The 27,508-nt window shown below is 30.3% G+C and overlaps 1 protein-coding gene across 1 annotated transcript in view; it reads left to right on the top strand.

Moving 5' to 3' along the window:
• Positions 1-27,508, top strand: part of AstA-R1 (allatostatin A receptor 1) — a 121,352-nt gene that overhangs the window by 65,350 nt on the left and 28,494 nt on the right. Inside the window, exons 4-5 of the mRNA XM_065507476.1 lie at positions 16,939-17,057; positions 26,975-27,050. Of these exons, the coding sequence (XP_065363548.1) occupies positions 16,939-17,057; positions 26,975-27,050 (195 nt within the window). The remainder of the gene's footprint in view (positions 1-16,938; positions 17,058-26,974; positions 27,051-27,508) is intronic.

Genomic DNA, 27,508 nt, shown 5'->3' with positions numbered 1-27,508 from the left:
AACCATTGTGAAATATTAGGACATTATGACAATATGACATGATAAGAGACCTTGTGAATTGACCATATGTATAAATTGTAAAATGTATAAAAACCTTCTCCTGTAAAATTTGTGTTTAGTCGCTTACGATAATTTGGCACTAAGGGCTCGATATGTTGCGGTGCGGTTGCTATTTAATATCGAGAAAATCTGTCCACAAAATAAGCAATATGGATATCTAATGATAGATATTTCAAAGACCTTTGCAACGACGTATAAAATGTCATAGTAAGTCGGACCTACTATGGGTCAAAATAATTTTTTAAACCGAATTTTTTTTACAAAAAAAAAATGGTTGTGAAAAAAAATGTTTCACTAAAAAATTAAATAAAAAAATGTTGAATTTTTTTTTCTAATTTTTGTTTACCTAAAAATATTTAAAATTTGTATTTTAAAGTATAATTTGGTGAAGGTTATATAAGTTACGGCACAGCCGTATATAGCTTTCTTACTTATTCTCTGTTTTCTTTGTTTTCATGCTATTTTTGATATAAATTGAAATGTTGCTTTTTAAAACACTTAACCTTGTGCTTTTATTTGTTTTCCAAAATTTTGTCCTTTGACACTTTTCTATAACCCCCACTTCCCCCCTCTTTAAATTCAATTGTTTCCACTTGACAACATTTAAATTTTATTAGAATTTTTTGTTTGTTTGTTTGTTTATGATCAAACTAATTAAGTACTTGTTTTACAAATTCCTAGAATTTTTTTTAAGCAAATTAGTGCCAGTGTTTGTCAACAAATTTATTTAATAAATATTTGTACGATTTATAGGCTCAAGGTTGTATATAATGGAATGTTGAAAATGTCAGGGAGGAAATTGACAACTGTTTAAATATGGAATTTGTTTGTAATTATTTTAATTTAAAAGGGACAAATTAATTAGATTTTATTTGATTGAAATGAAATGAAAGCAGTTATTGATATTCTATACAAGAACTTGGCTAACTTTAAATTTCTAGTTATGTCCGCCAGAGTTACTAGTTACTGCTGGATTGAAAACATAAAATCATGAAACTTGATTTAAAAAAAATATATAATAAGGACTGAGTTCGAAAAAATCTTAACATACATAAATGTTAATACAAATGTTTTGATTTTTTCTATTTGATTGTAATTTGACTGTCCAACAAATTGAGACTTTTTGATTGGAACAGAACAGCGACCCTATAATTCTGAAAGAGCATGTTGAGTAGATCATTTTTGTAGAATAAACTTATAGTCCAGCTGGTCTGAATTTTAGTTTACAGTGGGTCAAAGTTTTAATTTTTTGATCGAAGGTAGCATTATACTAACTGAAAAAAATGTTGTAAGTTAATATCTGAGAGAATTCTTATTGTCAGAGTAATACTGTGGAATTTTATGGTGATCATTTTTGTTTCAGCTCATTCGGATTATAATTGGATTTTTGGAGATATTTATAAAAATGTGAGTTCCGATATTTTGCTAATTAAGCGTAAAGGGCTCTATTTACAAGTTTTGTGTCTTTGGTGACCCCAAATGAAATTTTACGGCAAACAATTTCGTAGAATATTTTAATCCTTAAATGTCCTTTTTGAAAGGACTTTTTTCGATTTTCTCAAAAAAAGGGTCAAATTGACCACTAAAGATAGGAGATAGGGGGTTAAGATCTTCCACAAAAATGATCCCCATAGAATTCCACAATATAACTATGACGATAAGAATTCTGTTTGGAGGATTTGCCTCTCTTGGTACAAATACCTCTAGTTATTGTTCTTGTACTACACAAGACCTTGCTTACCCTAGTGACAGGAAGCCAAATCAGACTAAAAAAGTGGGCACTTTAAGAAATCTTATGAATGAAAGCATCCTTTTTTTGTAAACATTCCTTGATGTAAATTTCGGTATTTATAGAGCCCTTTGTAAATGTTTGGCTTCTTTTGTCACAACTGCATATTGCTTGCCATACCAAGAACTTTTTGAGAAAATGTTCTGCTTTTGGGTCCTAAACTTTTCTATAATATTCCCTGGAGCATCAGAAACATAAAAATATTGATCCGGAAGCTGTGAAAATTTTTCAAGAACATACGTTTCGTCATCCATTATGCAGCAGGTATATTTACAAAATTTTACATCAATTTCCGTGCTCTGCCTGTGGTCTCTAAATTTTTAGCAGACATCCTATCAGTAACTTTTTGAGCCTTGTATGTTTTTAAACCTTTATTGGCTTTAACTTTTCGTACCAAATAGTCCGAGTACTGAGCTAATCGGACTGCTTTTCTACCGGATGTGTTGGTAGCCTTTTGAAAATGCTTTCCATTTATTGGCTTTAGAAACATCATGTGGACCATACCTTCTACCCGAACTAGGTTTTATATCAACGGACAAGGTCTCCAGATACTGTTTAATAGCATTGGCATCAGTTTGACGACTGACCTTTGATTGTTTGGCAAACTTTTTGTAGGACCAAGTTGAGTTTGGTTGAAAATATTTAATAATTTTAGTACCCACTTTTTTGTCGTCACTCATTTTAATCAGATTAACAATAAATGAACATAATTGATATTAAACATAACAACTGACATACTTTTTTAGAAGGTAACTGGATCAAAAAAAATCAAACAATTTTAGTAAGATTTATATGCAAAATTCCCAATTTTATTGATAAATACTTGGATAAAAAGTTTTAAGGAAAAATGTTTAGATTTTTTCGATCTCACTCCTATAGTAAATAACACAATAATATAATGTACAAAATGTCTAACATTTTGTTTAAAGGAACCTGCTTTTCATTTAGGTTTTATATAAAACACTGTGACGTATGATTAATATTAATTAAGACATTAATTGATAAAATTAATCATAAGCAGGGCAACCAAAAATATGCTCTAAAAAAAGTGTTTTATGCGTTTAAAATATGCACTTAAAAACGAAAAATATGCTCTTAAAATATAAAAAATATGCACTTAAAAATAGTTGGTTATTGTTTTTTCAAAATTTCATTAACAAAATATATATATATATTATATATTATATAGAAAGTAAATAAAATATTGAGCTCATAAATTAAAATTGGTTATTATAGGATTAAATATCGATTTTAGGGAATTTGGCACTAAATGAAAAAAGTTAGATTCAATTCATTTTATTATATTTAGCAATAAATTACTATGTGTATACTTAAGTTTTAAATTTTTTTAACTAAATCTTTGTTTTAGATTTCAGAGTTTCTTAGACAACCATAGTCAATTGATTTGTCCCATCTTTTAAACTGCTTAATACTTCAAACTTTTTTTTTAGTAATTAGTGGCATAATATTTTACATTCTCATCCATGTGTCCCAATGTTTATAGGATCCCTACTGAGGATGTACCCAATAATTCTCCAAATGTTTCTATCCTATATAAAGCTTTAAAAGCTTTTTTATCATTTGAATAATGTTTCAAAAACTCTGTGAATAGCGTGTAATTTTTGGTAAAAAATTGCAAAGGATTTTGGAGCATTCATCATGTATCTAGATTAACATCTGAATTCGTCTTCTAAAATTTAAATAGAATTATAAAAGAGCCTTACAATAGTGGAATGATTAGTTCTATTTAAGACTGCGGCAATTAAAAAAAACTTTTTGTTCAAGTTTTATCACTGGGTCTCAAAATACCGTGACATTTCCTATGTTTCTTCCTTTCTCATCCATTGTATCGTTTATCGATATCCACGTATATACTTTTTTAATGATTTCTTAATAAATTTTTTTACAAGTTGTGTAAATATATCAACGGGTTTTGAACGTGAGATTTTCGATAGATCTTAATATTCTGAACGTCTGTTGAATACTTGTTTAATTTTACATGTCTCAATCTCAAGCTGACCAAAATTCCTTCTTTTAAATGTATCCAACAATTTTTTAAGGAGTTGCCCATAATAACATACAATTTTGGAATTTTCTTTTAATTTTTTACGTATTTTTACTATTTGTTGAATTTTAATATTTGTGTGTATATTTTTAATTTAATTGAAATATATGGAAACTAAGTTCCCTTAAATCAACGAAAACCTTATGAATATAAGTGATTATGGGTACTCTATTTTTATTTAAGTAACTTAGGCCAATTATCATTGGACCTTAACAAAATAGTAAAATATAGAAATGAAAAATTACAATACAAACAATAAAATTATATAAGGAAAATAAAATAATGAAAAATAAAAGAAAATATCCAACAAAAATATGCAGTTATGAGTTAAATATGCTATAAAACGCAAAATATGCTAAAATATGCAGTAAAGGGCAAAATATGCAAAAATATGCACTAACAAATCGATGCCAAAATTCTTAAAATTGTCTGAAACGGATAAATAACTAACTCATATGTTTATACGACGCACAACAAAAAATATGATATTGAAAATTTTTGGTTGCCCTGATCATAACTTTTGAACCAACAAAGCTAGTAAGATTTTTATTTGAGTTTATAATAGCTTAGATATCTTAGTTATGAAAATTTATCGTCCTCTCAATAAGACAATAGTGTATAAGCATATGTGATAAAAATTTGGTGAAATTCTACTTCCACAAAGTGGGTCAAAATATGAATTGAAATATTACTTTTGTTCTAGATGTCTACTAACACAAAAATTTTAAACGCAAAAATACACTATTGTTTTATTATGGGGACGATATTTGTCTGTGGAAAATAAAAACAGAAAACCAGTTTTTAAAACGTTCAAGCTTACTACATGCCTAAAACTGACATATTTGCCGATATTATTATGAATGCTTAACTGCTTTGTTCTTGATAATCCAAGTTTTATTTAAATATCCCTTGTAGATTACAAGTTCTTTAATTTTCAATCTACTTAACTTAAATTTTAGTTAACTTTTGTCTATTTACTTTAATCTTTAATGTCTCCTTAAATGTATCTGAAACAAATAAAATAAGACAATATTTTCAGTTTGTTGTCTGCTTTTAATTCCCAGTAGGTAATTAATTAACAGCAACACAAATAATAAGCATTTACCGGTTTTAATTAACAATTACACCTTAGACATCATTAAATGATTAAGTGTTTTAATGCCAATAACTCAGACAGACCACATTTTTAAATTTTCTGGCTCAAGCTGTTGTCATTTATTAAGGACTAATACAAACAGTGGTTAGTTAAGTTATAATAAAAGACAAATATTGAAAAAAATTTATAAAAATAAAGAATTTGATGCCTAATATATAAGATAAATAAAGAAAATTAAACAATTTTACTTAAAACAAGTAAGAGAGCTATATTCGGCTGTACCGAATCTTATATACCCATCACCAAATTATACTTCAAAATAAAAATTTTTAATTTTTTTAGGTAAACAAAATTTATTTTTTTTGCAAATTTTTAATTTTTTGGAAAAAAAATTGACGAATTGTTTTTTTTAAATTTTTTAAATTTAAATTTTTTTTTAATATTTAGCGAAAAAAATCTTTTGTTGAAAAAAAAAATCGGATTAAAAAATATTTTTCCGATTTTGACCCATTGTAGGTCCAACTTACTATGGTTTTATATAGGTCTTTGATATATCTATCATTAGATATCCATATTGTCTATGTTAATGCCTTAGTAATCCAGATATATGTAGGTAAAATATAGGTCGAAAAGTGGAGGTTGTCCTGGTTTTTTCCCCATATCTCAGCCATTTGTGGACCGATTTTGCTGATTTTAAATAGCAAATTTCTCGAAAGCATGTCTGACAGCATTATTGAAGATTTGGATCCAGAAGATATCTGGGGTCTTCAGAAAATTGATTTCAACAGACAGACAGACAGACAGAAGAACATGGCTTAATCGACTCCGCTATCTATAAGGATCCAGAATATATATACTTTATAGGGTCGGAAATGAAAAATGTAGAAATTACAAACGGAATGACAAACTTATATATACCCTTCTCACGAAGGTGAAGGATATAAAAATCTCTAGATTTTTAAAATTAAAAAGGGGTCGGGAAATATCTTAAAGGTTTTAAAGTAGTGGTCGCCACAAAGATAATTTGTTGAGAACTTAAGCTTAAACGAAACGTTTTGCTTGTCTGCAGTTACACCCAGTCTCTGGCGGGAATCGAACCCGCAAGCCTCAGATTACACTGACCAAAAAAAAAAGATACGTATCTCCCAGTTTTGCCACAAGTCATGCAGTTTTTTTTATGGGCCCCCAAAGATTTGGGGCCTCGTTGTAATTTTGCAAAAAAAAGTGATAATTTTCTCAGACTCAGATCTTGCCAACAGTTCGCAATTTTGATTTACTCTCTGAGCCAAAGTTGTAGCCCATGTCATAAAGAACAAAAATTGTGAACATATAAAATCAAAAAAACTTCATCTTCAAGATCAAAATCGCAAAAAACTTAAAAAAAATCGAAATAAATTTAGAAATAATTTTTTTAAGCTGCCTAAAAGTATGCTTTAGTTTATAATAATTTAATAGTTAATGGCCGAAAACACTTAATTCCTTTAGATTTTCCTTACCTAAACGATGTTAAGAATCATTCCCAGAAAGTTCATATGTTCTAGAAAGTTGTTTATTGAGATCTTAGGTACATTTTTGTAATAAATTATTTTCTTGAATTTTGAACGGTTTGCTATCTATAGACCTGAACAGGGGAAAAAGGAAAAAAAAGATTTTTTTGCGATCTTGATCTTGAAGATGAAGTTTTTTTGATTTTATTTTCAAAATTCCGAACTGTTTGCAAGATATGAGCCTGAGAAAATTATCACTTATTTGAAAAATTGACACCGAGGCCCAAATCTTTGGGGGCCCATAAAAAAGTGCATGACTTTGGTCAAAACTGGGAGACACTGCTCTTTTTTGTCTTTTATCACGTAAAGGTTCGTACATGTCTATAAGTACCAATCACTGTTGTATTTTTCTATATTAAAATTAGCTTTGTTTATTTCATTTCAAGATATTTTTCCCTACAACACACTGTAGGTTACTACCTAACTATTTGTAATTTGTCTCCTATTTGCTCTCAAATGATTCCTAAAAATCGTCCAACAAAAACAATTAGAACAACAATAAAAAAGTTTTATTTTTGTTTTTGTTAATTGAACTTGTTCTGCACTCTCACACTTTCACCAGTTTCCTTTATATCCCTATGGTCCTGCACTCCTCCCTTGCAAAATTTTATTACTTGTTTTTATTAGGATTTTATTATTGTCCTTTGCTTGTATTATATGTAGAAAAATAGCATGAAAAGCAATACAAATAGACACAATAGTCTGGGTGTGTAAATGTTTTATAAGCTTCAAGTGTTTAAACTACTCAGACAGACTGCTATCAAAATGTTTCCAGGATGTAAATTAAAAAAAGACCAAAGAATAAAGAACAAAACCAAGTGTATGAGGAGTTTAGCATTAAAAAGAAATAAAGATTATAAAAGATAAGCAATAAAAAAAAACAATAGAAGAAGTTAATGAATTCAGCTGGATCGACTATCTTGTGGCATTCTATATACAAAATTTTTTGTACACAGTGGCTCCGATTAAAGAAATGCTGATAAATACTTATCAACAAAAACAATGTAGGACCTAAGCTTTCAAAAACAACAGCAATTCTAATTACAACAACTCATTTACACATTATAACTACAACCTAAGCAACAGTAGCAAAGTGGAAAAATTTTTTTTTTCGCTCTAAAATGTTTTCGAGATAGGCTCACATTTTGTTTAATAACTTTTTTGATGCTTAACCGATTTTGCTGATTTTCAATACCAAACTGGCTACAACAAAGATAAATATTCTAGGTAAATTTCATTAATTTTTATTTTACATTTAGCACGTGAGAGTGATTTACACAAACAGTTATAAAAACAAATGAATTAATTGAGTTTACTTTGAACAAGAGAAATTCAGAAATAGGTTCCAGGTTCAAAAAGCGTATTTTATTTTACAGAATATATAAACAAGATCTAATGATTATTTTACTGTTCCGGTGCTCGACTTTCACACGCACTAGATGAGTACATGTTAAATATTATGAAATCTAAGTGCTGGGTCACACACTCCATGTTTACTTGCGCAAGTCTTGAGTTTGTGGTTCAGATATGCGAGAAGATTATAAAGATTTTCCTATTTTTCTTCGTCTTTCTTCTATAAACTCAAGACTTGCACAAGTAAACTTGACGTGTGCGAACCAGCACTAAGGCTTTTTTCTACTATTCTTATTTATACTTTGGAAAATACATAATTTTCTGTTTGCCATCGACCCACTGTATTTTGTTGAGTTTTATTAAAGACCTTAGCAAGGCAAACAGAAAAGAGTAGAGAAGTATGTCAATATTGAATTAACTCAAACTAAGAAATATTGAAATAACAGTTTATCGTTAGATTTAACAGTATTAACAAGTTTTATTTAGTTCTGCCTCAATCTCCTTTGAATAAAAGAAAATAAATAATTTTCTTATTTCTTTCATTCTTCAGTAATTAAATCAGCTTAAACAATTACATATTCCCTATCTAACTCTCTTTATCTCTCTCGCTTTCTGTATTTCTTACAGTGTTGTGGCAAATAATGATACAATTTCTAAAATCTCTCAATGGTGTTGCAGAGGAATAGAAAACTATTTTTTTACAAACCAAAGTATTTAGTACCGATAATTTCCCCTTTGTAAGTTCTTACTACACTTACAAACCTGTAAGCACTGTTCAAATTGACAGTGTTTTAAATGGTTTTTAGGGAAAACAAGTAAGAGAGCTATATTCGGATGTGCCGAATCTTAGATACCCTTCACCAAATTATACTTAAAAATAATTTTTTTTTAATATTTTTAGGTAAACAAAATTAAAATTTTTTTCGAATTTTTTTTTTAAAAAGTTTTTTCCAATTTTTTTTCATTTTTAAAAAAAAAATGTTGGAAAAAGAATTTATGAAAAGAAAATTGGGTTACAAAATATTTTCCCCGATTTTGACCCATTGTAGGTCCACTATAGCTTTATATACATCGTTGCAATATTGTCTATATTAATGACTTAGTAATCCAGATATAGATCAAAAATAGGCAAAAATCGAGGTTTTCCCGGTTTTTTTCTTATATCTCACCCATTTGTGGGCCGATTTTGTCGATTTTAATTAGCAACCGAGCCGGAAGAATTCCCGATATATTGATGTATGAATCATGTTATTTAGGGTCTACGGAAAGTTGATTTCAACATACGGACATGGCTATATCGACTTCGCTATCTACAACGTCCAGAATATATATACTTTGTGGGGTCGCATGAATTAGTTTTTCGACAACAGTCTTAGGTTTTTGTCAAATTTTATACCAACAAAGCGTCAATTGCGAGAAGTTTTGCTTTACTTCTTTAATTTGGATTTAATTACTCACCAAAGTCCCATCGATTTCAACATGCAAGAGATGGCTTGTGCGGTTCTGAAGTAGTGATTTTGACACGGAAGATAATGATAGCACAGACCAGCGAAAAAAGTTTGAAGACTAAGAATTGGAGTCATTACTAAATGGAGATTTTTGTAAAACTCAACAAGAGCTTTTTTGTATAACCAACACTCAGGGGATACCCATGTACATTAGAGTGACAGCCGATTTTTTTTTTTAGATTTCAAAGATTGCCGGGTGGAATATTGTGACACTAGACCTAAATGTTAAGTGCTGAAAATTTGAGCCAAATCGGGCAACGATTTCTGGACGCGCATCGAGGTCAAAGTTCAGATATATGCAAAATTATACTATTTATATGGAATAAATAGGTGAAACTCGTTAAATTTCTGCATTGTTTTCTAGAAATGTATAGATTTATTTATATTAATGAATATTACATTAAAAATTTTTTTTTGGAAGTTAACCCTGCATCTCCTTTGGGTCAAAATGACCCAAAAACTGTATTATCGCCAAAATTCGGAAAAAATACAAATTATTCAGATATTTTAAAAATTTTGCTACTAAATAAATACTTTTTCAATTGAATGCAAAAGAATTGAAATGTGTACGTAATTATCGTTGTAATGAGATATAAATGACAAAATTTGGTTAAAAAATGTTAAAGTTATTACAAATTCGCCAGACCATTAACGTGTTTCAGGCCACTTGAACAAAAAATTTAAGAAAAAAAATTAACATATTTCGAGAAAAATTAAAATAAAAGCTAATTTTTATTTAAAATATATCCGTATTTACTTGTGTATGAGTTTTTGTCTTCGTAGGATACCGGTAACCTCTTCGCAGGTATGGCCAAAAAAAAATATTTTTTTTAACGGCTGTTTCAAATCTCCATTTTCAAATTTTTAAAAATTTTGTTAAACAAATTTCAAAATTTTTTGATCATCACATTAGGATATATTGAGATCAAAAAAGGGAATAAAAATATGAAAAAATTATGTCAATACCTCTTACAGTTTTTCCGTACCTGCGATTTAAATTTTGCGATTTTCAAGAACAACTAATTTTTTGTCCATATTTAGGCGATTGAGCCCAATTTCCTTAATGTTAGAAATTTTAAGTAAAACCTATTCATAATATTATAGTCCTTGTAATTTTAAATATGGCCTGAAAGTTTTACTAAAAACGGAAAACGATAACCTTAAATCGTGAAGGTCAAAGGTCAAATTTTTCAATATTTGGAATTTCTAAAGAAAAGATAGCGAATTGTTATATATTTTTGGGCTGATTTTAATGAGACTTGAGGAAAGTATACATTGGGGTCTAACATTTACAACAAGAGTGCAAAAATGGATCTAATCCTTTAAGAGGACTTGGGGTCAAAATGGCTGTGTTTTTCGTGATTTTAAATGTTGAGGGTAATTTGGACCCCAAGTGCTGCTAAGAGTTAATTTCCATTTTTGTGCTGTTATTTTAAATTCTGGACTTTATGTTATACTTTCCTCAAGTCTCATTAAATTCGGCCCAAAAATATATAACATTTCGCTATCTTTTCTTTAGAAATTCCAAATATTGAAAAATTTGAACTTTGACCTTCACGATTTAAGGTTATCGTTTTCCGATTTTAGTAAAACTTTCAGACCATATTTAAAATTACAAGGACTATAATATTATGAATAGGTTTTACTTAAAATTTATAACATTAAGGAAATTGGGCTCATTCGCCTAAATATGGACAAAAAATTAGTTTTTCTTGAAAATCGCAAAATTTAAATCGCAGGTACGGAAAAACTGTAAGAGGTATTGACATATTTTTTTCATATTTTTATTCCCTATTTTGATCTCAATAAATCCCAATGTGATGATCAAAAAATTCTGAAATTTGTTTAACAAAATTTTTAAAAATTTGAAAATGGAGATTTGAAACAGCCGTTAAAAAAATATTTTTTTTGGCCATACCTGCGAATAGGTTAACGGTATCCTACGAAGACAAAAACTCATACACAAGTAAATACGGATATATTTTAAATATAAATTAGCTTTTATTTTAATTTTTCTCGAAATATGTTAATTTTTTTTCCTAAATTTTTTGTTCAAGTGGCCTGAAACACGTTAATGGTCTGACGAATTTGTAATAACTTTAACATTTTTTAACCAAATTTTGTCATTTATATCTCATTACAACGATAATTACGTACACATTTCAATTCTTTTGCATTCAATTGCAAAAGTATTTATTTAGTAGCAAAATTTTTAAAATATCTGAAAAATTTGCATTTTTTCCGAATTTTGGCGATAATACAGTTTTTGGGTCATTTTGACCCAAAGGAGATGCAGGGTTAACTTCCAAAAAAAATTTTTTAATGTAATATTCATTAATATAAATAAATCTATACATTTCTAGAAAACAATGCAGAAATTTAACGAGTTTCACCTATTTATTCCATATAAATAGTATAATTTTGCATATATCTGAACTTTGACCTCGATGCGCGTCCAGAAATCGTTGCCCGATTTGGCTCAAATTTTCAGCACTTAACATTTAGGCCTAGTGTCACAATATTCCACCCGGCACTCTTCAAAATTTTAACAAAAAATTTTTTCCATACAACTGATTGTCACTCTAATGTACATATATGCAATGCATTGCGTAGATGTAAAGGAAATAAAGGAGGAAAGAAGTTTGACTTGAATTGATTAATATTATATTCCGCCGGCAATACGTAGGCAGGTAGTAGATTCCACATACGTATGGTTAGAAAAAAATAATTTTCCCTATAATGTCGTGTGCTCCGAATGAAAGTGCGTGAGATTACTTACTTGTAAAACAATGATAATCTGCCCACATTCAGACGATGTTCAAAAGTACCGATAAACCGGGTAACAGCTTCATCACCTATAAGATCAACCGCCCTTCTTTGAACCCGGTCCAACAGATTTAGACTTGAACTTGCAGCTCCGGGACCTTGCAGTGAAAATTGCATATTCCATTTTTGGACGAATGAAGCTAGTGTATAAACGAAGATGGTCGGAAGGGCAGAAATGTGTCCGACACCGTCTCAAGAAACCCAAGCACCTAAAAGATTCCTTCGAAACATCGAATATATGACGATTCCAATGTGGTGAAATCTCAAGAAGTTTAAGTGTCAATAGGCAACACAGAGTTTTGAGTTCCCTGAAATTAACTTGGTTCAATTCACCCCATCTGGAGTTTGTTATAGGCTCACAATTTATCGAGTCATCCATATTCATTCTTGAGCATTTTATTACAGAAAGAATTGGTGTATGGTCAAATGAATATGAGTGACAGATATTACCGTCATTCGCGAAAGAATTAATTGGATTTTCAAGGATTGTTAGTAAATCAATCATGAAAATTACAAAAAGGAAAGGAGAAAGAACAGAGTCCTGGGGGACTCCACAGCTCAATATGAAGTTATCGGAGCAAACCCCATCTATTACCACCCTTATAAATAAATAAAACAAGAAAATTCCACCTCGACACCGAACGATACCAATTTCGAAACTATCCATCATGCCCAACCCGTTCAAATGCTTTCGAAATATCGAGTGGGACTGCTTACTCTCTCCCATGCGGTATACTGATTGTCACCAGTGTTCTGAAAGAAACGCCATTGGGTCCCCAGTTAAAGCCATATTATCTGTCATTCAGAAGTCTATTCGATTCTAAATAATCGACAAGAGCATAGTTTAACATGCTCTCCATGACCTTCAAGAGCGCCGAACAAATTGGGTGATAATTATGCGGATTGGTAGGGTCAGCTTTTTTGGGGATTGGCTGGACGTTGACAACATTCAACAATGGGGAAAATCCCAGATTGATATAAAGGTAGAAAAGGTTCCTAAGTGGAACAAGTCCGGATAAAACTGCCTACGTAGTTGAGCAGTATGGGGATTTTTGTTTCTCTACCAATTTCGAAATGACATTTTGTTTGGATCTAATTGCCTCACGACAAATTATATTGAACCAACATTTGACCTTCAATTTGCTGGAAATTTTCCTACTTCGTATGAAGAGTTTCATCTCCAACAGAACCGTGTTCACTAACATCTCGTCAGCATAGTTTCCAATTAAAATTATCAAAGAAAATTTAGAGCTCATTCCAGTGTGACTTACCGTAATGAAGCAGCAAACGATTGGTGCTCCTGAGGGCAGAATACGAGAATGAGGTGGAAATGGTGCCAGGATCAGAACTTCTCATGGGTGCAAGGATATCAAAATTATATTTTTCTGGTTGTGAGGTCAAAAATAAATCAAGTATGTTACATTTCAGCCCAAGTTCAGCATATTGACCCTCAGCCAGGAGATATTATGTACATTGAAGTCACCAGATATGGTGATTTCTGTGTCAAGATGTACTTGGAGATGGTATTGGAGAGTGCATCGAATCCATTGTGGAATGCATCCCTTCCTATGTTTGGACTCCAATACAGAAAACACATATGTACATTAGAGTGCTCCAAAAAAATAAAATTGCGAATTTTGACCGTCCCCCCCTCTAGAATTGTTCTATGTATTGTAGAAACACATTGTGTAAAATATTAGGATGATAGGATAACGTTAACTGGTGGCGCAACGACGCTGAAGTTTTGAGGTGCATTTATAAGGGGAAAATATGCAATTATTTCAGTTTTTGTAAAAATTTTGCCATTAAATAATGACTTTTACAATTTAATTTAAAAGAATCGAAATGTGTACGTAATTGTCGTTATAATAAGATATAAAAGACAAAAATTTGTGAAAAAATGTTAAAGTTATTAAAAAATCGCCAGGCCATTAACGTGTCTCATCCCACTAGAACAAGAAATTTATGAACAAAATTAACATATTTTGAGAAATATTAAAATAAAAGCTTATTTTTACTTAAAATATATCCATATGTACTTGTATATGAGTTTTTGTCCTCGTAGGATACCGTTAACCTATTCGCAGGTATGACCAAAAAAATTAAATTTATTTAACGGCAGTTTCAAAACTCCAATTTCAAATTTTTAAAAATTTTGTTAAACAAATTTCAGAATTGTTTGATCATCACATGGGGATTTATTAACAACATAATAGGGAATAAAAATGTGAAAAAAGTATGTCAATACCTCCTATAGTTTTTCCGTACCTGCGATATAAATTTTGCAATTTTCGAGAAAAACTAATTTTTTGGCCAAATTTTGGGGAATGACCAGAATTTCCTTACTGTAATAATTTTTAAGTAAAAGCTATTCAGAATAATATAGTCCAGGTAATTTTAAATATAGTCTGAAAGTTTTACTAAAATCGGAAAACTTTAACCCTTAAATCGTGAAGGTCAAAGGTCAATTTTTTCAATATTTGGAATTTCTCATGGAAAGATAGCGAAATATTATATATTTTTGGGCCGATTTTGATGAAACTTAAGAAAAATATAAAATGAAGTCTAGTATTCACAATAACAGTACAAAAATGGAAATTAACCCTTAAGAGTACTTGGGGTCAAAATGAATGTGTTTTTCGTGATTTTAAAAGTTGAGGGTCATTTGGACCCCAAGTGCTATTAAGGGTTAATTTCCATTTTTGTACTGTTATTGTGAATACTAGACTTCATTTTATATTTTTCTTAAGTTTCATCAAAATCGGCCCAAAAATATATAATATTTCGCTATCTTTCCATGAGAAATTCCAAATATTGAAAAAATTGACATTTGACCTTCACGATTTAACCGTTAAAGTTTTCCGATTTTAGTAAAACTTTCATACTATATTTAAAATTACCTGGACTATATTATTCTGAATAGCTTTTACTTAAAAATCATTACAGTAAGGAAATTCTGGTCATTCCCCAAAATTTGGCCAAAAAATTAGATTTTCTCGAAAATCGCAAAATTTATATCGCAGGTACGGAAAAACTATAGGAGGTATTGACATACTTTTTTCACATTTTTATTCCCTATTATGTTGTTAATAAATCCCCATGTGATGATCAAAAAATTCTGAAATTTGTTTAACAAAATTTTTAAAAATTTGAAATTGGAGTTTTGAAACTGCCGTTAAAAAAATTTAATTTTTTTGGTCATACCTGCGAATAGGTTAACGGTATCCTACGAGGACAAAAACTCATATACAAGTAAATATGGATATATTTTAAGTAAAAATAAGCTTTTATTTTAATATTTCTCAAAATATGTTAATTTTGTTCATAAATTTCTTGTTCTAGTGGCCTGAGACACGTTAATGGCCTGGCGATTTTTTAATAACTTTAACATTTTTTCACCAATTTTTGTCTTTTATATCTTATTATAACGACAATTACGTACACATTTCGATTCTTTTAAATTAAATTGTAAAAGTCATTATTTAATGGCAAAATTTTTACAAAAACTGAAAAAATTGCGTATTTTCCCCTTGTAAATGCACCTCAAAACTTCAGCGTCGTTGCGCCACCAGTTAACGTTATCCTATCATCCTAATATTTGACACAACGTGTTTCTACAATACATAGAACAATTCTAGAGGGGGGGACGGCCTGTACCTAGAAAGTTTTTTTCGTTCATACAATCTTGGAGCACTCTAATGTACATATATTTGGTCTGTGAGCAGATCTTCAATTTGAGCCAAATAGTGGTAAACTCGGGGTCAATGTTATTCAAGTAGATCTGGGGTTGATATAATAAACTGTCACGCACATTCGTGGTAAAGGCCGTAGTGACGTTATATCCGGGTACAAGAAAATCAGATTAATCGACCAATTCACTAACTTGAGTTTCGCAAACAGCCATAATGTCAGGTGAATAATATTTAATATGGGCGTTAAGGGAAACTAAATTGATCTTAGGATACGTATGTTACAAAACTAGACATAATGAGATATAAAAAAAAAGTAATTTAATGAAAAAACAATTCAAATATGCGGCCTGACATGAAACTGTAATATTCCATCATGACAACGTTTCGCCACATGTTGCAAGACCTGTTAAAGTGTATTTAGAATGGAGTGGTTGGGAAGTTTTGCCTCACCCTTTTTATAGTACATACCTTGCCCCGTACGTCTACTTGCGTTCGATGTAAAACGCTCTTTCTGCGATACGCTTTACTTTGGAACAGAGTATCCGACATTGGCTTGATACGTTGTTGTCCACAAAAGATGAGCAGTTCTAAGTCTCTATAAGACCGCCGTATTACAAATTCTATTACTTTTAAGCATCTTTGGAAGTTATTTTTTTTAGCAATTTGTACAATTTATAAATTTAATATTCCTGCTTATTAAACCACCCAGAAAATGTTAGATATTGTTAATAAATGTAGCAAAAAAAAAAAGTCCTTTTACTAATTGTTTTCATTTAATTTAAAACGTTTTGCTGGCCATTCATTCTCTATGCTTAGACACATTCGTTTATTCATTCATTTGTCCATTCATTTCAAATAATTAATCTTATTTTTTTGTTTGTTTTTTTTGTTCAACTGTGTGGCTCTCTGTCATCAGCCTTAGACTCATACTTTGCAAACATGCTTTCCTTCCTTCCCTTTTCTTATTTTTTTATTAACTATTGTTGTTGTTTTTACTTTTAGCTTTCATTTTTCCTGTCATCGTACGTGGCCCCATTGACATTAATCTGTTTCTTGTACATGGGAATGTTGGCACGTTTGTGGAAAAGTGCGCCTGGTTGCAAACCCTCAGCCGAGTCACGGTAAGTGTCATGGTTTCTTTTTTTTATTTTATAGCTTTCTTTGGTACAATGCAATAAAATAGAAACTCATACTATAATATTAACATGACAACATTTACAAGAAATAATTACTTACAACTCATTCCAACAACTAAGTACTAACGAACATATTTACACAAATTGAGACATTTACTACTATTACAAAACATATTTGTAATTAGTTTAAAGACAGCTACAACAACAACGAAAACAACTGCAACAACATTAGTGATGACAATAAAAAGCCCACTACATGAAATAAATGTACATGGAACTAAACGTGGCTGAATTCATAAGGTTTTTAAACTATTATGAGGAAATGTAAAATAAATCAAAAACTACATTCCGAAGAATAAAAGTACCTGAAATCTTATCATTCATTTATGTTGCACAGTGGGACAGAATCGAAATTTTTTGGAAAGAAATCTGGCATTTCTAACAGGCTGGTCCGATCGGGATGGAATTTGATGTGACCGTAGCCAAGGAGTATTTAAGTTATTAAAATGGGCCCTACAAATGCCAAAATGGGCCCTACAATGCTCCAGGGCGGCGCTATGGTGGCTCAAATTAGGCAAACATTCGACATGTAAAATCCGATTTAAGAGATTTTTATATTTTTGGAAAGCGCTCGGGCTAGGCTATTTATCTCGAGTTATAGGCATTTGAAAATTTAAATTTTAAAATCTTGCCATTCCTTGGTCCGCTTTTTTAAAAATATAGAGCGTAGTTTTGGACCAAATTTGTGTTAGTTACACAACTAAATTACCATTAATATACAAAAGTTTTCAATATAAAAATTCAAAAACTATTAATTTTTATTTATGTTTTTTTTTGGGCGAAATGAACTCTTTTTTATTTAAAAAAAAAGAACTTTCTTTAATAACATATAACAATTTTATGTTTTTCTATAATTTATCTTTAAGAAGAATTTCTTGGTATAAAAAGACATGTCCTATTTTTCGAATACGTCGACTCTATGCCTTTCGGAATTTGAAAAAATGTCAACTTAGAGGCCCATGTTGTAAAATCCCAAAGTTGGTAAAGCAGCTTTGGAAACCTTGATGTGTTCCCTATTTATTTCCAAAGTATTTTGCCAGCCCCGAAGGAAATAAAATTTTGGGGATTTTCGCTCCAATTTTTAGGAATTGCCGGATTCTCTTTGACCTTTTGAGAAGTTTTTTTTGTACTTTGTTATTCAGAACGACTAATTAAAAAAACGATGAAAATTTCATTGAGGTTTGTTAATTAATAAAGATTTTATTACATATTTATTGAGTTTCTAAAACTAAAATTTTTATTAAAATTTTAATAGGATTGCAAATACTAGGAACAATTTGATCCACATTTATTCTGAACTGATTTTTTTGTTTAGATAAGTTAATTTTTAGTCTTACAAAAAACATTTCCACTTAATATCTCACTTAGATTCAAAACTATGCCACTTTAACCCGCAAGAGTGCCTTAAGGCACGCATTACTAAATACCAATTATTTCAATAAGTAATTATATATTTTTATACCCTTCACCTTCGTGAGAAGGGTATATATAAGTTTGTCATTCCGTTTGTAATTTCTACATTTTTCATTTCCGACCCTATAAAGTATATATATTCTGGATCCTTATAGATAGCGGAGTCGATTAAACCATGCCCGTCTGTCTGTCGGTTGAAATCAATTTTCTGAAGACCCCTGATATCTTCGGTATCCAAATCTTCAATAATTCTGTCAGACATGCTTTCGAGAAGTTTGCTATTTAAAATCAGCAAAATCGGTTGCTGAGATATGAGGAAAAAACCAGGACAACCTCGATTTTTTACCTATGTATATCTGGATTACTAAGTCATTAATATAGACAATATGGATATCTAATGATAGATATTTGCAACGACGTATATAAGACAATAGTAAGTTGGACTTACAAAATCGTTAAAACTATTTTTTAACCCGAATTTTTTTTTCACCAAAAAAAATTTTAAAAACAAAAAATTTTTTTTTAAACTTAAAAAAAAAAAATTTAAAATTTAAAAAAAAAAAAAATTTTAATTTAAAAAATTATTTTTTTCCAAAAAATTAAAAAACTGAAAAATTATTTTTGTTCACCAAAAAATATTTAAATTTTTTATTTTGAAGTATAATTTGGTGAAGGGTATATAAGATTCGGCACAGCCGAATATAGCTCTCTTACTTGTTTTTTAATTTAACTGTGACTTTAGTCCTTCGAAGGTCGAAATGTATTCTGACTTTTAGTTTTTGTTCTATCAGCTGTTTTATGAGTGATGTCATAATATTAGCACGTGCAATTTTGTGTGTCAATTTTTTAAAAATCAAAGTTTTACTAACTTTTAGTCGCCATATTTTTTTTGCACCTGAACCGGCAACAATGCCCTGAGGCACACTTCACCTTTTTGCACCTGGTTCCTTAAGTTAATTTGCAAATTATTGTCTGATGGCTGTTTTATGTTTTATTTTTGAATATAATTGGCTACCACAAATTGTATGCCGATCGGATTTATTTCCAAAAAATTTTGATTCTGCCCTACTGGGCATTCCAGTTCATTTCTGCGTGGTATCTTTGTTATTTCGTTAATTTAGAATAATCTATAATTTCCTGTATTTTGTCATATTGGTACAATTTGGTACTTTTCTTATCCCCCTTAAAATAAAAAAAATTGTATACAACACCCTCGTTACAATAATAATAAAAGCCTCAAAACAATATTAAAACTTAAACGAGTTACGAATTACGAATTACACATGCACTCACGTACATGAGTGAGTAAATACGTGAAAGCGTAAAACTTTTTTTTGTTTGAAATTTATTACAAATAATATTGCATATGTGTAGGAGTTAAAACATACGCAAATTACTCTTTCTCTCTTTTAGAGACAGCTATAAATTTCTACTTAACTGAGGCGCGTATTACCCAGCAGTTAAGCAAATGGTAAATGTATTCCTTATAGACAGTAAGTGTCACTAATGTCTGATCACTTGGCTGACTCTAGTTTATATATTTTGGATCGTTTGTGTTCTCCCTGCAGTGCAGAGAGAAGTCAATTGTTTACTTTATATATCCCAGGTAATCTAGCGTGAAGTCAATTGTCACTTAAGTGTCTCTAAGTAATCTAGAGTGTAGTCACTTTAAATATTTTTTGTACTCCAATATTTTGCGAGTAATTCGTAATTCTCATGTTTTGATTTTGCTGACTCCAATTGATATATTTTGGATGATTTGAAACTTATGTGCTCTTTGTAAAAGGCAATTGGTTACTTTATACACCCCATGTAACCTAGTGTGAAGTCAATTATGGCTTTAGTGTCTCTAAGTAACCTAGAGTGTAGTCATTTTAAAGGTTTATTTTGTACTGCACTTTATGTAGTTATTTTACCCACCAGAAGTAATCTATTGTAGAGTTTTCGGAGGAAGGTTTGTTTTCAAGCAATCGGTTATTGGACTGTTTATGAGAAGATGTCTTTTCAACTGAATTTTTGAGGTCAATTGAAACCCAGAAATGATAAAATAACTAGTTATGTAGCTGATCAAATAACCAGTTAAGTAGCTAGTAAGGTAGCAGACTCTCTGTAACCGGTATGTGAATCCAATGCGTTGACTTCTATGGACCAACTATCAGACAGTTTTATTGTAATCAAAAAGGTTCAAAAAACTAGTCATGTAGCTAGTTATGTAACTAAATTTCACCCTAAATGAATCACTAGTTCAGGACAGTCTCCTAGAACAGCTGGGTAAATGTGGGCATCTACATATACATACATATGACAAGTTTATCATGAGTTTCTGTGTGTCAACCCCCTCTTTAAGCTGACATATACATGAAGGCGGCCTCGATTTTGTTCATTCAATTTCAAATTAAAATGAACTAAGTAGTTCATTGAAATTGAAAAGTTTAACTAACTAACTGATGACAAACTATTAAGTAGAATAGAATGAAGGAAGATGTTTTTTTAATTTGTTTGCTCAACAATAAACTAATTAAATTTTGTGTGTTTAAATGTTTTAAGTTATAACAACCTTTTAGCAGAAAACAATTACATTATTTGAGCATTATAAATAAATAAATAAATTTGCTAAGAAGTTTTGGAAATATTGTAAGTTTTTTGATTGACATCGTTTGTGTTTTATTTAAAAAGTATTTAAACGTTATTGTCTAAGTACTAAGAATAAACATCAATCAATTAAAGTTTTTCTGGTTTTAATTTGATAAATTAAGTTGTCAAAGAAATATTTAAGTAAAACTAATTAAATAGTTAAACGCAGGCAGACAGACAGACATTTTATTTCTATATTTAGCTAATAAAAAACTGAAATTTATTATCAGAAATATTAAACTAAATAGAGACATTTACCTTTCCTCCTGCTAATCATGTTGTATTATCACACCTTTAGGTTATAAAGTGTTTTTAAGAATAGAGTTATTAATTTCCACAAGACAAAAATAAATTGTTTTCTTTTTTCCATTAACTCAGCTATTATAAGACAAAGTTGTTAATTGTTTTCTTATCATACAACATAGGTTTCTTCATAAAAATGAAATGGTGCTCAAGGCTAAATAAACACAATATGTGAATTAATGTTTCTTACGAATGCACCGGACATTTTCATTTTTAAGTCTTAAACGTGCCATTTCCATTAGTAGTAAAAGCCTATGTGCAAGCGCTATAAATATTCATTTGTATTGCCTACCTTCAGGCACATTAGTAAAAAGGAATGGAAATGCTGATGACAGGCCAATAAAAGAATTATTGGTAAATTTAAAATAAGAAAATTGGAAACATTTTCATACGCATCAATTTCTGGTACGATTACAAAATGATGTATGAAAAACCTAGAAGAGGATACAGGCTTAAGGTAAAATGGATTTTGCGATCACCCTGTTAAAACTGCAAATATTTTGGAAATCATAGAAAAGCACTGCAAACTTTAACTCAAACTGTATTCAACAAAATCATTACAAGTTTTAGATTCTGTAAGACTATAATTCTTTCTGTATAATGTACTAAAATTATATTTGTTAATGCGTATAGGTGTATGCTAGGGTGATCGATTCTTCGACATTTTTTAGAAACCAGTTTTCGGTTTCTTCGAAAAATTGCAATTTAATATAAACCGGTTTCGGTTTCCATTTTTTAATAATAACCGGTTAACAGGTTTTTTGCAAAAATATTAAAACGCCTAGAAATAAAAAGAAAATATATTTTATTTTATATTAAAGATCTCATACTTATGATAAAGAATATACATGTATTCTAATTACAAAAAATAAGTCTTTTTAAAACGCTTAAATACTTTTTAATTCTAATTTTGATTACTTCTTTTAACGTTCACAAGGTCTTCGGTCGAATTCGACCCATATTGATATTAAAATTGAATTTTTTTTAAAAGTGAGTGGTTGATATATTTGAAATTTTATGAATTTTATTTAATTTCAAAAATCAACAACAACGTTTTAGAAACACAAATCTGCAAAAAAAAAATTTTTTGCACTTAAGGTCATTGGGTCAAATTTATCCTGGAGCTAAAATCTTAAATTTTTGTTAAGCACAATTAAGTTAAATGTTTTCAGAGCTTTGGTAGCACAAACATGTATCCGTATATTGTCATCATACTTGCTGAACATTATATTTGTATAAAAACTGGGATTCCCCTTGTACCAAAGCTATTGTTTTCTTATCCTTCATAAGATATACGGGTCAAATTTGACACATTTTGAAATTAAAATTGAGTTTTTTCTGAAGTGAGTGGTTAATATTTTACTTTTATTTAATTTCAAAAGTCAACAACCGGCTATTCGAGGAGAAAAACCCGGTTTCTTCGATATTCGAAATATGAGCTTTTCAAAAAAACCGGTTAAAACCGGTTATTAAAAACCGGTCCGATCACCCTAGTGTATACGTTGGGCGTATGACTTTAAAGTTCAGGATGTACAATAGATAGTGTATCTTTTGAACGCGGTTTTTGTTTTTAATAACTTACATGTCATTTTGAAGGGTATTTATCTGTCATTTATTCACACTTATTTTTTTTTTTTGCTTCGTAAATGTCGAATTTTATACCAACAAAGTTTTGACATGGCAGACCAGGCCAGCCAAAAAAGTTTGAAGACCAAGAATTGGAGGCATTAGTCCATGAAGATTGTTGTAAAACTCAACAAAAGCTTGCAAAATCATTGGGAGCTACCGAATCAGTAATTTCAAAACATTTGCAAGCAGCAGGATTCTTTCAAAAGCAGAGAAATTGATTCGTTTAGGCCTCAAAATATCAGCCGTTATTTTTTATGCAAAATAAAAGCTAAACATTTTTAAAAATGTAGAATCCAACTTTTTTCTTCAATTGCCATAGCAACGGAGCGTATACTTATTATTATGCATTATAATTTATTTTAACGCGTATACGTACGGTAGTTTTTTTCACAATCACAAAAAATTCAGTTCTTATCCGAACTGCAAGAACTTTAAAATTTAAATATTTTTCAAAAAATTTCCGATCCCAGGTCAACCCCACACATGTAAGATTTCTAGAGTTCACAGGTTAAGTTAACAAATGACCAGCACCCATACTACGAAGCAACACAATTTCAGAATTTAAACGACCATAGACAACGAATGATGTTCGCTGAATGGGCCCTGTAACAGTTGGAAACTGACCCACAGTGAGGCAGAATCGAATTTTTTATACCCTACACCACCTTAAGGTATACCGATCGACTTAGAATCACTTTCTGAGTCGATAAAACGATGTCCGTCCTTCCTTCCGTCCGTCTGGCTGTCCATGTAAACCTTGTGCGTAGAGTACATGTCGCAATTTTGATGATATTTCGATCAACTTTGGTACATATTACTTTTTCGGCCCAAGGACTAAGCCTATTGAAAATTACTGAAATCGGTCCATTATTTCACCTAGCCCCCATACAAATGTCCTCTCGATATTGGACATTATCTGTCATAAATGTTTAATTTATAAATATATCTCCACAAATTGCGCTCCAAATAAGTTTTATATATACAAAATTCGTGACACCAAATTTTGTTACGATCGGTCCATAATTAGTCATAGCTCCCATATAGACCCGCTTCCGAAAATCACTTTAACGTGCATAATTCTCTTAAAAATGTTGGTATATACACAAAATTCAACACAAATAACTTTCATATAGACATAAATCACATGACCTAATTTCATGGTGATCGGTCCATAATTGGTCATAGCTCCAATATAAGGCCCACTTCCGAAAATCACTCACGAATATAAATTATTGAAATTTTAAAAGAAAAATGTTTTTGCACTTTTACTTAGTGTAGGGTATTATATGGTCGGGCTTGACTTTCTTACTTGTTAAAAATATTGATTTATTTTACAGAAAAATTTGAACATTTCTTAAAAGATATAAAATAATTGCATAAAGAATTAAAAAATGCTAAATTTCCATTAAATAAAAATTTTTGAAGACAAAAACCGAAACCAGTTAACCTCTTTTTTTGGTTAAACCAGAAACCGATTTTTTAAATTTTTCGGTTTTTTGGACACTCTAATAACAAGCTAAACAGAAATGCTTATTATGACTTACTTAGAACACATTAAACAGAAACCAAACAAAAAATATATTTATTAACAAAACTGATGTTATGTGTTATAATCAGAAAATAAACCAAAAATAACTTGTCCCCAAATTCTAGTGTTAGAAATTAGCACTTATTTGCAGTTACTTTAAATAACAGTATCAACTATACAACAGTTCAGAACTACATAAGTAAAATCAAAGGTTGATAAAAGTAAATTTTATTAGTACACAGAGAAAACAGATTCGTAATAGCAACCGAATTGGTTGCCAATCGAATGATTCGGTTGCACACATAGAATTTTTCGGTTCTATCAACAGGAAGTCAGTTGATAAAGTAGAATTTCGATTGAAGCAACCAAACTTTTGTTACTCCTTCTAAAATATTGTAGCCACAATTGTAAAATTCGGTTGGTAAGGTAGAATGATTCGATAGGCAAAAAAATTCGGTTGCTATCACGAATCTGTTTTCTCTGTGTAATAAATTATAACTACTAAATAAACCCTTATTTTCCATTTCTGGTAATAATTGAACAATAACAAACCAAATTCTTGCTATCCAGATTTTGGGGAATGAGCACAAAAATGTAAGTCTTAATAAATACAAAAATAATTGTTACTAAATATAGAAAATGAGGAAATAAGTAAATAAATATATGTAAATAGAAATAGTTGAATTGAATTTTGATTTGATTTCTACATGACAAATATACATAATTGAGGTTAAACAAATTTCTACTTCGATACTAGTGGGAGTATGTATGTATGTTCATTTATATTTGGAAATCTACCCAACAGTTCTAGGAGACTGTACAGAACTAGTGATTTTATCTATGATTTCGTATAACAACTAGTTACATAACTAGTTACTTGGCTAGTTATTTTAACACTTACATGTCCTAAGCAGGGGGCCAATTCACCACTTTGGAATACTATGATACTGTTTGATAGCTAGTCCAAAATAGTTAATGCTTTGGATTCACCTACCGGTTTCATAGAGTCAGCTACCTTACTAGCTACTTAACTGGTTATTTTATTAGCTACATAACTAGTTATTTTAACATGTACGGATGATAATTGACCTCAAATAGTCAGATAAAAACACATACCATAGACAGTCCAATAACCGATTGCTTGAAAACAAACCTTCCTGTGAAAAGTCTTCAATAGATTAATTCTGGTGGGTAAAATAACTACTTAAAATGCAGTAAAAAATAAACCTTTAAAGTGACTACACTTTAGGTTACTTAGAGACACTAAAGTGACAATTGACTTCACAGTAGGTTACATGGGATGTATAAAGTAACCAATTGACTATTACAATGAGCACATACGTGTCAAATCATCCAAAATATATCAATTGGAGTTAGTCAAGTGATCAGACATTAGTGACAATTCCTGTCTACAAGGGATACACTTGACTACTTGCATAACTGCTGGGTTACGTTTGAAGATACATGTATAAACACCTACGCATATTAGATCGGCTCACAAAAGAAACTTTCTTCACTAACCCGCCTTTACTTTGTTATAATATAGAACATAGAACAGAAAATTTAACACATTTTATAGTGATTGTGTTTGAATTTGCAAAAAAGGGTTCTTTTTGGTACTTTTTCGTTCTTCTAATGGTACTTTTTAGAATTTTTATAATAGTGAGCGTTTTTGGGGCAAAACTGCTGAAAATAGGGAAATTATATCGAGAACTGACCGTACCATTTTAAAATTTTTGCCGTATGTTGTACGAGGAGACCTTCTAAAAAATTGGATTTAGTATAGTTTGTATAGTACTAAGAAAAAACGCGAAAACCCAAAAAAAGGATTTTTATTTTATAAGAAAATCTAACGACTATACTTTAACCCCAACTAAATACAACTAACAACATCTACAACAAACATTTTACTATAGACCATAAAGTATTTGTGAAGGTCCTTACAAAACTCGAACATCAATCAATGTTTATCTTTTAATTTATTGTTAAAATTGTATTTATTCTTCTATTAATTTTTTTTGTTCTCTCTTTCCTTTTCGTTCCTGTATTTACTTGAATTATCGTGCGTTGGCTGTGCGTTTAATGCTTCCACATTCAATCTTAATCTTACAATTTCCTTTTGAAAATGTTAAATGAATAAACGAATGAATGGCTGACTGGCTGGCTGGCTGGATGATTGAATTGAATGACCGGTCTGGAATGGTTAATTGGAATGATGGTTCATATTTGCTGTTGCCTTGCTGTTTCTTTGCTGCTGTTGACGTTTTGTATGGATTTATTTACTTAAACCAACTCACAACCCTGGCTACTATAAATAAACGATGAATGAATGTAGGAAAGGAAAACGACGTGTCACCCGTATGGTGGTGGTCGTTGTATTAGCATTTGCTATATGTTGGCTACCAATACATGTAAGTACGATATATTTATAAATAGTTTTTGTTAAGAAATCTTACTTCCACAATATAAAACAGATAAATAAGTTACACTACCAACTAATAAATAACCGAATATACGGCTTTAAAATATACTTATACCAAAAAATGTATGACATTACACCTATTAATTGATTCATAACATTGTGTGTAATTTCTTAAATCATGGAAATATTACCATATACGGACACCACTACGTGATAAAAGACCAAAAAGAAGACCCATGTCTCACAGTTTTGCCCAAAGTCATGCACTTTTTATGGGCCCCCAAAGATTTGGGGCCTCGGTGTTATTTTTGCAAAAAAAAATATAATTTTCTCAGGCTCATATCTTGCAAACAGTTCGGAATTTTGATTTACTCTCTGAGGTAAAGTTGTAGCTCTTGTCATAAAGAACAAAAATTGTGAACATATTAAATCAAAAAAAGAACAAGA

The sequence above is a fragment of the Calliphora vicina genome, chromosome 4 (assembly GCF_958450345.1).
Source record: "Calliphora vicina chromosome 4, idCalVici1.1, whole genome shotgun sequence".
In the NCBI taxonomy this organism is placed as follows: domain Eukaryota; kingdom Metazoa; phylum Arthropoda; class Insecta; order Diptera; family Calliphoridae; genus Calliphora; species Calliphora vicina.
Note: the sequence above shows the minus strand (reverse complement) of the source record. Positions and strands in the feature narration are given on the sequence as shown.